Here is a 12,547-nt window from a genome sequence, read left to right as displayed (position 1 = left end):
CCAGTGAGCAGTTTGATGATTGGAAATCCAAAGAGATGGAATACTGAAATGCTAGAGAATTATGTACATCAAGAGGACATCTCATTGATTCAGTCACTGGCCATAAGCCAAGACTATCGGCGGGATGGATATTGCTGGAGCTATACGAAGCATGGGATGTACACTGTCAAATCAGGTTACTGGGTGGCAACAAATTTGCTAAAGGATCAGTCATTGGAGACGCAGGAGCCTAGTATTACAAAGCTCCAGGCCTATGCTTGGAAGATAAAAGCTCCTCCAAAAATGAAACACCTCATTTGGCAGGTGATATCAGGCCAACTAGCAGTAACGAGTAATCTGACTCATCGTCATATGCGATGCGACAACTACTGCCCTCGTTGTGGTGTAGATGATGAAACTGTAAATCACACCATTTTTGAGTGTCCTCCTGCAGTTCAGACTTGGGCTCATGCGTCAACCCCAACGTCGCCGACTCTGTTCCCAAGTGGAAGTCAGTTCACATTGATTATCTCTTCTGGAGGAAGAATGATATCGTAGAACCAAAATTGGACAGGGACCCGTATCCTTGGATCATATGGTATATTTGGAAAGCGAGGAACGACAAACTCTTTAGAGGAATCGACATGGACCCTTTGGAAACTGTCAGACACGCTGAATCTGAATGCCAAGCTTGGTTTGACGCAAATCAAAGACCATACGAAATCGTAGAAGAACAAATTACAGTAGGGACTCCAACCTCCGAGCGATGCATGATAGATGGGTCATGGACACATGATGCACTCTTTAGTGGTTATGGGTGGACATGGGTAAGTTAAAGTGGAGCGTTGCAGCTATTGGGAGCAAGAAATCAACGATGTCGAATCTCACCACTGCATTCTGAATTGGAAGCTTTATTGTGGGCGATGGAGTGTATGCTACAGGTATCGACATGTCAATCTTTTGGGACTGACTGCAAGGAATTAATGGCGATGACCAAAGACCCGGAAGCATGGCCGAGCTTCTCTACTGAGCTGGAGGAGTTTATGAAGTTGAAAGCAAGATTCACGGAGTTCTCGATTGTTTTTGTACTTCGTCAGGAAAATGTATCGTCTGATTCACTAGCTAAGATAGCGAAATCCTTCCATAGGGAATTGTATTACATTGGTTGTTCTGTTCCGGTCTGGTTTCCCAGACCACCTCAAGCTTGAATAATAGAATAGCCGTTTGAAGAAAAAAAATATAATTAAGCGACTAATTTAGTCATTTCTATCATAAATAATTGTAGTTTTTAATTAAAAAATAAAGTAATTATAAAAATTTAATCTCATCTAAAATCACTTTTCTAAATTTCTGTGTATAGTATATATTTATTGTAGAAACTAGAAATCGAAGCAAAAAAATTTGGAAATATGTGTATATATAAATCATCAACAATGCATATAACTAACGAAGAATCACCTAATACACAACTCAATTTACGGAAAAAAAAATCTTCATTGTCACTCTCTTTATCATCAATATCATATATAATTTTATGTACATATAAAAATTCAATTTTACATATATTTATCTTATGATAAATTATACATATTATATATATTTAATAAGAATATGCGTAATAAGTGGATGAATATATTTAGATTGTAAAATTATGATCAACCTAATTATAACTACAACAGCTCAATTCTAGACTAATAGTTGACAAAAAAACAAGATTAAAATTTAATTTTAGTAATGCAGAAATTACATTCCATAAAAGAAAATCAAAGTGGATCCATATTGTCTATAAACTCAAGAAAAGTTCTTCTAATGACCTACAATAATTCAAAATTTATTTTAAAATTTATAATGTAAAACTGAATCTAATATATAAATAATCATTTCAAATGTAAATTATTTTTTACAAATATATTTGTCTCATATGTTTGATATTTATTTTATAAATAATCCTATGAAAAAAAAACTCAAGTGTAATCTTTAAACATAAATCGTCACATTAACCCATAGACTCTTAACACACAGTCACACAAAATAAGAAATATATTTAGTCTTGGATATTATTCTTATAAATAAATTCATTCACTATGAATATTACAGATTATATATTAGTTTTTATATAGTTTCTAGCTGCTTTTCTCTTATTTTACTTATTTTCAATTTATTTTTATTTTCTCATTAATTATACTACTTTATATTATTATAGTAATACAGATAATAATCTAAACTAACGAAAACACATGTAAAATTTTAATAGTTATTTTATGTACCATTCTCACGTTGGATGAATTATATTATATATGTGTTGGTATATAAATATCGGCCCAAAATAAATCCGTTTGAAAGATATATGAAAGACAGAAGTGAAAAAGAAAGCCTTTATTCAAAAAAAAGACAGAAGTGAAAAAGAAGACAAAAAGAAGTGAGGCAAAGCTCAAACTAATCTAGAAAGGGTGACAGAGTCATGAAACTAAATGTCAAACTCAAATTAACTTGGGGTTGAACGTAAAACTCTAACCGGAACCATTTTGAATATTTTGCATAGTCCGACGATTCATCTTTTCACTAACACCCCACCATTTTGTTGTGGTATTTTTCGCGCTATGAAATGCCTCTGAATACTATTGCTTCTCACAAAACTTTTGAAACTTTCCACATATATATTATGCAGCAATATTAAATATTTACCTTTCTCTTCGTTTATTTCTCCATTTTAATTAATTTAAATCTTGAATTTCGCAAACATCTCAAAATTATGCGTTAAGAGACACAAAAGATGGATTCAGGTACAGTTTAGTGAAACATTGGTCTTGGAATAATGTTTACTTGGTTTTCGACATGGAAATAATGTATGGACCTAAAACCTTATAAAAATACAATTCATCATATATATATAATAGTCTTTGTGTTATGAAATAACTTAAATTCAAAGGTTAAGTCTTAAAAAAACTAATCTTTAAATCCGAACTTTAGATCCTAAATCTAATGGTAAAACCCAACTAAAAAAAAGAAAATAATTCCCAAACTTTAGATTCTAAGGATCTTGTAATCGTGGCATTGATAATATAAACAATATGAAATAAAATTGTAGTACGGTTTAACTGCAATTCATACATTATGCAGAATAAGTGTGATTTTGATTAAGTAAGCGGTGAAAAATAATGTTTGATTGGTGAAAAATATTTTACAGTTTTACTAAAAAAATATTTAAGACAACATAAAATATTTTCAAAAGAATTATTTTTTGATTTTTGGTATTGAATGGGGTAAGCTCCGATTTTTTATTATTTTTTTGGATGAATTCAAATACATGTTTTAACACAAACCCTAATCTTATAGAAGAAAGAGTCATGGTTCAACTAGGCGGTCCAATCCAGTTTTCAAAATACTAGTTAAAATTAAATATAACTAATATCTTAGATATAATTAATATACATATATATACATATATGATTTTGAAAAATAATATAATAACTTAAATAAATAATAATGATGTTTAACAACTCAAACCAAATCCGCACACAAGAATATTTAGTGAAATGTTTTTGTAAATATATTGTAGCTAAATTTATATAATATAAATGAAATGACACATTTTAAGCACTATGAAACTCCATTATTTTTTATATATAACAATTTCTTATCTTATATATTTATTATTTTAAAAGTTTATAAATTGTTATCCGAACGTGGTGTATTTTCTCAAGGTTGAAATAACTTTTAGTTTAGCATATTTTGATATTTTCTTAGTCGCCCATTGAGTATATGCATTACTCACACACACACATCCAATTGATATACGTATAATGTGATTACAAATATATATACGTAATTAGTTGCAAAAAAATATATATATATATATATATATTATATATATATACGTAATAATGTTTTTTTCTTTCGCATGATGCAACAGAATCTCCGTTCTACTAGCAGGAGGAGAAGGAGGAGAACGTAAGTTCATTTTGTTTTCTTTATCCAAGGAAAAAATATATTCGTAGTGTGTATGCTTGCTTTAATGATCACAATTTTCATTTGATACATTTTGCAGAAATTCCTGCACGTAGATTAAAACTCATAATCGGTACCACCTTTGCTATCTCAATCTCTGTTACCTATTCATGTTCATAACACCTAAGCCTTACTTCTTTTTTTTTATCTTGCAGGAGGCTTAGCAGCTTTAGCTTTGATAAGCATTATTTTTGCGATTGCAGTAATATTGAGTGCAAAGAGAAAGAGTCATTCGAAGGACGAGGACATTGAAGCGGCGGTAATGTTGAAACGATATAGTTATGACACAGTGACGAAGATGACAAAGTCATTTACTCATCCTCTAGGAGAAGGTGGATTTGGAACTGTGTTTAATGGAAAATTACCTGATGCTACGGGGAGAGATATTGCACTCAAGATCTTGACTGAGTCAAAGGGCAATGGAGAAGATTTCATCAATGAATTAGCCAGCATGAGTAGAGCATCTCATGTTAATATCTTTTCTCTCTTTGGATTCTGCTATGAAGGGAGCAAAAGAGCTATCATTTATGACTTCATGCCGAATGGATTCCTTGACAAGTTTATTTCTGCGATTATGTCCACAAAGATGAACTGGAACACTTTATACAACATTGCGATAGGTGTTGCTCGTGGGTTAGAGCACTTGCACAGTAGTTGTGTACCGGAGATTGTGCATTTCGATATAAAGCCACATAATATACTTATGGACAGAGATTTGTGCCCCAAGATTTCGGATTTCGGCCTTGCTAAGCTTTGCAAAAATAAAGAGAGTGTCATATCGTTGATGGACCCAAGAGGGACTATTGGGTACATTGCTCCTGAAGTGGTTTCCAGGAACTATGGTGGTGCTTCGCACAAGTAACATGTGTTTAGTTATGGAATGGTGGTTCTCGAGATGATCGGGGCAAGGGACAAGAAAAGAGCTTAAGCTTGTAGGTCCAATCAAAGTTCAATGTACTTTCCAGACTGGATGTACGATGATCTAGAGAGGAAAGAAACCATTAGACTTATAGGAGGTCACATAATAGAAGAAGAAGAGACAATAGTGAAGAAAATGGCATTGGTGGGTTTGTGGTGTATTCAGACCAATCCAGCTGACCGTCCACCAATGAGAAAAGTCGTTGAGATGTTAGAGGGAAGTCTTGAAGCTCCGCCGGTTCCACCTAAGCCTCTCTTTGATTCGCCTCCGGTAATGGATTGGGATATTAAAGACAGCCAAGAGATTTCTAGTTTCTCGATACTAAGTTTATTAGAGAAAAATACTGTTTCAACCGGCCAAGATACTCTAATCGCATCCAAAGAAGCTGCAGACATTATTGTGGAAAAGAAACAGGATACATTAAAGCCTTTATATATAAATTAAAACTAAGTATTTTGACCGCACACGCCGTCATAAACATTTTATAATTACTTCTTCATACATGCATTAATAATTTAAAGACTATGATGATAAATTATTATTTATGTAATCATTGGAAAATTTTATGTATTAAATATTTTGAAATTTTCTTTGTGCACTATATTCATTATTAATAAATAAATCTTAAAAATTACTCGTCAATTTTATTTTTTAATCATATAAAATTAAGAAAATTATTCGATTAATATTTTGTTATGTGTTTTCTGTTTTTTAATTTTTTAATTTTTTATTAAGATATTTTTTGGATAACAACACAATATATATATATATATATATATTTGAAATATCTTATTATTTTAAAATACTTTTTTTAGATTTTAGATAATTTTGATTATATAATTTTAATCACTTATCTAATCAAATAATTTTTAAATTCATTTTTATTTTTTGATAATTATATATTTTATTCATTAAGTATATAAGCGATATTAACCATTCTAACTTTTAACGTGAGAGCTCGAATGCAAAAAAAAAAATCATTTCGCAAATAATAGTATAGATCTATTAATAAAGATCATGACAAAATAATAAATAAGACAAAATAACAAATATTGTAAGTTTGAAGTTGGGCCAATATATAAATCAGTAAAGTTTCCTAATATAATAAAATAATATTTAAAAAATCTTATATATGATATATTTTTAATAGTATTATAAACTAATAATTATACATAATTAATATATTTTATCAGAATATGATTTTATTTTTGTTTGTTTTATTGCGACTGAAGTTTTAAATGGTTTAGTTTTCTTAAATGGTTATAAAAATCCACTAGCTTAGATGGTTAAAAAAACTTATTGGCCATGCACAACTGCATTAGGTCTTTAATAGTAGAGCTGATGACAAAACCGTAGTAATATGCTATGAAAATAGTATGCTACAGAACATTATGTTCCCATAAACACAATTAATAAAAGGACAAATCTCTAAAATAGCACATTTCTAAATTTATGTCATAAAAATAGCTTTCAAAAACTAAAATGATCAAAATAGCATTTTATCTTTTGAAAAATTTAATTTTTTTTTATTTTTCAAAATTTGAAATCTTATCCCCAAAACTCCACTCTCCAACTCTAAACCATAAAATCTAAACTCTAAACCCTAAACCCTAAACTCTAAACCCTAAATCCTAAACCACACCCCTTAACTCTAAATCCTAATGTCTAAATTAATTTACCGTTGGGGTATAAGTGTATATTTATCTCTTTTGATAAAACATTAAGTGTTATTTTGGTCATTTTTATTTTTATAGGCTATATTTGTGACAAAACATTTTTTTAGTGCTATCCTAGTCATTTTCTCTTAATAAAATGAATGGTAAAGCAACTGATGATTCATAAATAAAAGTAGTATATGATAAATATTTGCTTTCTTTTACTAATACAGATATGTCATATTTCTAACATATATGTATATTAATTTTTATATTCTTACTAACAATAATGAATTATATTAACATATATTGGATTATATTTTAAATGTGAAATATTTTTAGTTTAATACTTTTTATTAAAAAATTTTATTTTTGAAATATAAATTTAGTTTTTGGATATAAATATAAGTTTCTGATATTATTAGATAAAATAAACTATATTAAATTATTTTTAAAATGGTATATACTTTAAATGCAAATGATCTACCAAATCTTTATACGAAAGCATCGGATAAAGAGCATTTGGAAAACATTTGCATCATTTAAATGTTATTCTAAATGCTTTTCTAAAAATTACTGATTTGATAACAAAGAGCATAATGCTTATGATAATAATCTCCTAATTAAGCCCTAAGTATAACTGTATTTTTATTATTTAACATATTGTGCCCATACCGCCTAGTCCCAAGCAAAAGTCATCAAGAAAGATATCAAAATCTTTTCTTTTTTTTTTGAGAAAAAGTTCTCAAAATCTCGGCATCATATCTTGTTGTCTTCTTGATGAAACTCATTTGCTTTTGTTGATTTATATCGTTGGCTCGTGGCATCATTCAAGCAGAATTTTAAACTCAAAATAGACGGCTTCATAGCTTATGTAATGATATATAGTTTAGATAGCTTCATTAACTAATACAAAAAACCTCATAAAAAACATAAAATTTTGTCTTAGTGAATTTTTTTTTTCTAAATCTTTATCTTTAAACGGAAGGAATATAAATTAAGGTCAATAAAATGAAATTTCAGAAAGTATTAATGGGTAATTTAAATCAGTTAAACTAGTATTGGCTCATACTTATATTCGGAAGTGTTTACTGTGACAAATTATGCATGTAGATATAGTGAGACAATAAAAATGATTAAAAACAAGTATTAAATGTACTTGAACGTGAAAATATTTGTAGATAATCGACGAAGATTTTATGTTAAATTTTCGTATGTGCTAGGATCATTTCCAATGATGCAATATTTTTTTATATGTTATTCTAAAATATAATAAATATATTATAAAGTTAGTTTTACTCTAATGGTGTAACTCTATAATATAGTTACTCTATTTATTTTTTTGAGCAAAGGAGTTATTTTATTTTGGGGTAAAAAATAGAAAGAAAATAGTGTTCTATTGGAGAAGTTTAAGTATGCAGCAAATCTTTCTTTTGTATTTTTACTTTTTAGTCCTTGAATATATTGGGCCTTGTATAAAATAAATTTGAGCTATTTACAATTTTGTACACGGGCCTGAAATCATATCGCAGTAGCCTGGATTGCACAATCACGTAGACCATACATATTCTACAAATAATATAAAGACATATCATCAGGTAAAAGGTTAGTTGAGCATAGATAGGTTGCACAACTCTATCTCAGCTCCTCTCTCGATTACCTTCAAGAAGATTGACTGATTAGTTCGGAATGCAATCGCTGTAAGAAAAGACCGCAAGAAATTCCGCAACCTCATGAAGCTATGGCTAAAACATGAGTAATCGGCTTACGCACCTGCTTCAAAATTGTAGTCATCCTCTGTTTTTTTTTTGGCATAGGAAGGCTGGCCTGCTTAAACTTTTTGTATTACCAAACTCTCTTATTTTCTAATGAAATTCACATACTTATCAAAAAAAAAAAAAGTTGAGCACTCATATTCTTCTTGACAAACAATTTGTTGGAACAATACTCAACACAATTGTCAAAAATATACAAATTTGAATAAATACTGTAATGACAATCTTTTTTGAATATTACTTTCCGATTTCCTATCGATAAAATGAAGATCATTAGGATTCCATACACGAAATTCACAAGTAACTAATTATGCATCTATCAAATTCGAAAAAAGATTCGAAGATGGATATACGATGTAATTATCTTTTTCATACTGAAATACTAAAACAAACAAAATTTTCATCTTTAGCAAACAAAAAGATGTGTGGGATAATGATAATCTTAAAATCTTGGCCAATATACAGGGTTAACCGGTCAAGCATAAAAGTATAGAAGAAAAAAGTATAAAATTAGTGAGAGTAACATCTGCACCACAAAAAGGACTGAGTCTCTACCAATAATACAAAATTATTGATTGAATTCCAGTATTTCACTGAAAGCATGGTCAGAAAACAATAGAAGATAAAAAGAAGAGTTAATCCGACAACAACAGCTACTAACCAAACTATTAAAAGTTTTGAAATCGTCAACCATTTGTATTGATATTACGAATTGAGAAATGCAACGCAGAACAATATATCATTTTTTTTAACATTGTTGTAACGTAAGAGAACATAAACACAAAATAAAAGATATATGCAAGAGTGAAATATAGATCAGAGTTTATTTGGCAAAATGGCAGAGATACTGCTGATGATTTTCCTCCTTGCTTCACATTTATTTGTCTCCGGTACGATAAATCATATTTACCGCTTTTTTATTAATCATTTTTATGTATTTATGTTTATAATAACTCGTATAGGAGTGTTGTCGGTGAGTATCTTTACCATAGAGAACAAATGCGACCACACAGTGTGGCCAATGATCTACTCATGGACGTCCTCCCAAGTGAACTCCACCGGTTTCGCTCTAAAGAAAGGAGCGGCTCGTGACATACGTGCGCCGTTTGCGTGGTTTGGTCTTATCTCCGGTAGGACGCTCTGCTCCACCGACACGTCCACAAGGAACTTCTCTTATGCCACGGGAGACTGTGAATCCGGAATAGTTGAATGTCCCGGTGATGATTACAGTTGGTCTTCAAGGACATACGCCTCCTTTAGACTCGATAAAGGCGGTTCCGACAGCTACGCAGTTAGTGTCGAATACGGTTATAATCTTCCTATCATGGTGGTCCCGTCTATGAAGAGTTTTACATGTATCACGTCCGGTTGTGTGGTTGATCTGAACAAGACTTGTCCAGAGGATCTTATGACATTCTCTGGGGAAACGCTAATAGCTTGTAGTAGTCCGTGTCAAGAATCCGGTACGCCGGAGAGTTGCTGCCTCAATGAGTATAGGTCCAAAGAAAATTGCAAACCAACAACATACACGAAGAACTTTTTGAACGCGTGTCCACTTGCTTACATATATCCTTACGCCGACAATAACAGTACTATTACTTGCCCAAACACAACCGATTACGTCATCACGTTTTGCCCTACTTCATTCACTCCCAACAAAAAACTTCAGGTAAATTCCCGTAAATACGCTTAATAGTTGTTTTCCTTTCATTCTTCTGGGGTTGACACTACAAGAAAACAGCAAGGATTCTGAGGGAAAAAATCGTCGGAATTTCGTCGGAATTTCGTTATTCCGACGACATACCGACGAAACAAGTCCTCGGAAATAATTCCTCGGAATTTCTTTTTTCCTCGGAAATCCCTCGGAATTTTCCGACGGAATTCCGAGGAAACAAATTTCCGAGGAAATTCCGAGGATCACTAGTTTGTCAGAAATCTCCTCGGAATATACCGACGGAGAACTTCGTCGGGATATTTCCTCGGAAGTTCATCGATCGATGCGTTTTTGGACATATATACATCGATCGATCGGAATATTCCGAGGAAATTGTCCCTCGGAATATACCGAGGGAACGGTTCCTCGGTATATTCCGAGGAAAGGTGTCCCTCGGTATATTCCGAACGTTTTTTTATAAACAAATTGATCGATGGATTTATGTCCAAAAACGCATCGATCGATCGAGTAAAAAATATAATTAATTTCCTCGGAATGTAAAAAATATTAATTTTTTTAAAAAAATAAAATTTTTGAAATTTAAATTCGAAAATATAAAATCAAAATTAAAATTGAAATCATATTAATTAATATTCAAAGTTTCACAAATAAAAATAAAACATTCCGAGTTTTTGGAAAAAAAAACTACGGGTCTGGCACATCCGGGAACACCTCGTTCGGGTACATCCTCTGCATCATCTCTATCATTTGCTGGTTCAGCCTCCTCCGTGCCTCATAGCCCGCCTGTTGAGCCGCCATCTGGGTCTCCAACAAAAATATGCGATCATCCTTGTCCTTCAACTGAGCCGTAAGTACTTCTGGATCAACAAAGGGCGGTGGTGCAGAAGAAGGAGGAACCGGTCGGGTGCGACGACCCAAACCGACCAAACGTCCCTTCTTCTTTGGAACCGACTGAATAGAAAATAGCCAAATTTACAAATTTAAATCAAGAAATAAATGAATTGAACTTTAAAAAAAAAAGAACTTACGGATTCAATGATTTCGTTGATTCGAAACTGGGAAAAGTTGGTCGAAGCCATCGAAGCGTCATCCTCGGTTTGAAGCTGAGATACTTCGTCTACCACCTGAGTTTGGACCAGGTCGACCACGTCCCTCACAAGACCGTCATCAATCTGGCCGGTCTTCTTGTTGGTATACGCCCTCCTCATTAGGGCGAGATCATCAACCGGCTCGCCATCATTTTCTTCCGCCTTGAAAAAAAACATAAATTAAAGAAACATTAGAAATTAGAAGAAATGCACAATAAATTAAAATTCTGAAACTCAAATAATTGAAGAAAAAGCGGTTGAACTTACCATGCGATCTCCCAGAGTGGCAATAGATTGAGCACCCAAGTTATGCTTGTAGATGCCCTTCCCTTTACGGTCGCTCCTGCGGTTGGTGGAGTTGGTGGAAGAAGTTTCTTTCGTCTCTTCCTTATCCCAATGCGCACACAACTCCTTCCAGACCATGTCGTTCATCGACTTTGGGACCTTTTAATAAAAAAAAAAAGAAAATAGTTTAATAAATTAAAAAATAGTTTAATAAATTAAAAAATTGTTTAATAAATTAAATCGAACCTTATTGATTTCCCACTTCTTCTTCCACTCGTGGATCTGCTTCCCATAGTTGTCCATAACTTTATGGACGAAGTGGTGATAGATAAAGAGCGTCTCATCGGAATTCCAGTTGAACTCTTGCTGAAAAAAAACACAATTAGTAGAAAATTTATATTAAAGATTAAAAATATAAGTAAAAAATTAGAATACTTACCGCAAACTGACGAAACCACAGAACCTGCTTGTCGGTAGGGAAGTGAGGGAAAGTCGGATGTCCCCTGTCGAGGGCCGAGTACATCATACGGTTGATCCATGCGCTGATCCCGTTCCCGGATCGGTTGAACCTAATAAAAAGAACAAACGGTTAATAATGAATCCAAATTTAAAGGAAAAAAAATGTTTAATTACCATGTTTGACCCCGTCCATGTGGATACGGAGTGAGACACGGAAGATGGTCACGACCGGGCTGTTGAACCAACTCCGCAACACTCATCGCTCCCGGAGGACCCGGAGGAACAGGAGCGGATGCAGCAGCGGGAGCGAGAGGAGCAGGAGCGGGTGCAGCAGAGGGAGATGTATGGTTGGAGCTGTGGGGCGAAGGGGAATCCTGAAAATGGCTGGAATCCCGAGACTGACTCTCCGTACCACCACGACCACGTCGCTGTCGAGGCCGGGTCTGATCATCATGAGACCTGTAAATTAAAAAAATATATTTAATAAATACAAAAATATATAAATTAATTTTTTTTTTTTTAAAATCCCAAATAATTTAATCACAAAAAAATATATATATATATTAAAAATATTTAATAAATATATAAAAATAGTTCTAATAAACAAAAAAAAGTTTTAATAAATAAAAAATAGTTTAATAATTACAAAAAATAGTTTTAATAATATATATATAGAAAATTCGTTTTTAAATCCCAAATAATAG

The 12,547-nt window shown here is 32.3% G+C and overlaps 2 protein-coding genes across 2 annotated transcripts; both read left to right on the top strand.

The window, feature by feature from the left end:
* Positions 1-623: 623 nt before the first annotated feature.
* On the top strand, positions 624-4,849 carry LOC106360863 (PR5-like receptor kinase). The gene is made up of 5 exons (XM_048766815.1): positions 624-806; positions 921-1,132; positions 3,893-3,930; positions 4,028-4,060; positions 4,143-4,849. The coding sequence occupies exons 1-5, from the start codon at positions 624-626 to the stop codon at positions 4,847-4,849; spliced, it is 1,173 nt and encodes a 390-aa protein (XP_048622772.1).
* Positions 4,850-8,477: 3,628 nt separating this feature from the next.
* LOC106430616 (PR5-like receptor kinase) lies at positions 8,478-10,260 on the top strand. Its single transcript, XM_013871401.3, has one exon. It carries the CDS (start codon positions 9,172-9,174, stop codon positions 10,027-10,029), a length of 858 nt encoding a protein of 285 aa, XP_013726855.2. The 5' UTR covers positions 8,478-9,171; the 3' UTR covers positions 10,030-10,260.
* The last annotated feature ends 2,287 nt before the right edge of the window (positions 10,261-12,547 follow it).

The sequence above is a fragment of the Brassica napus genome, chromosome C8 (genome assembly GCF_020379485.1).
Source record: "Brassica napus cultivar Da-Ae chromosome C8, Da-Ae, whole genome shotgun sequence".
NCBI lineage: Eukaryota > Viridiplantae > Streptophyta > Magnoliopsida > Brassicales > Brassicaceae > Brassica > Brassica napus.
The sequence above is the reverse complement of the archived record's forward strand: the minus strand, read 5'-3'. Positions and strand labels throughout refer to the sequence as shown.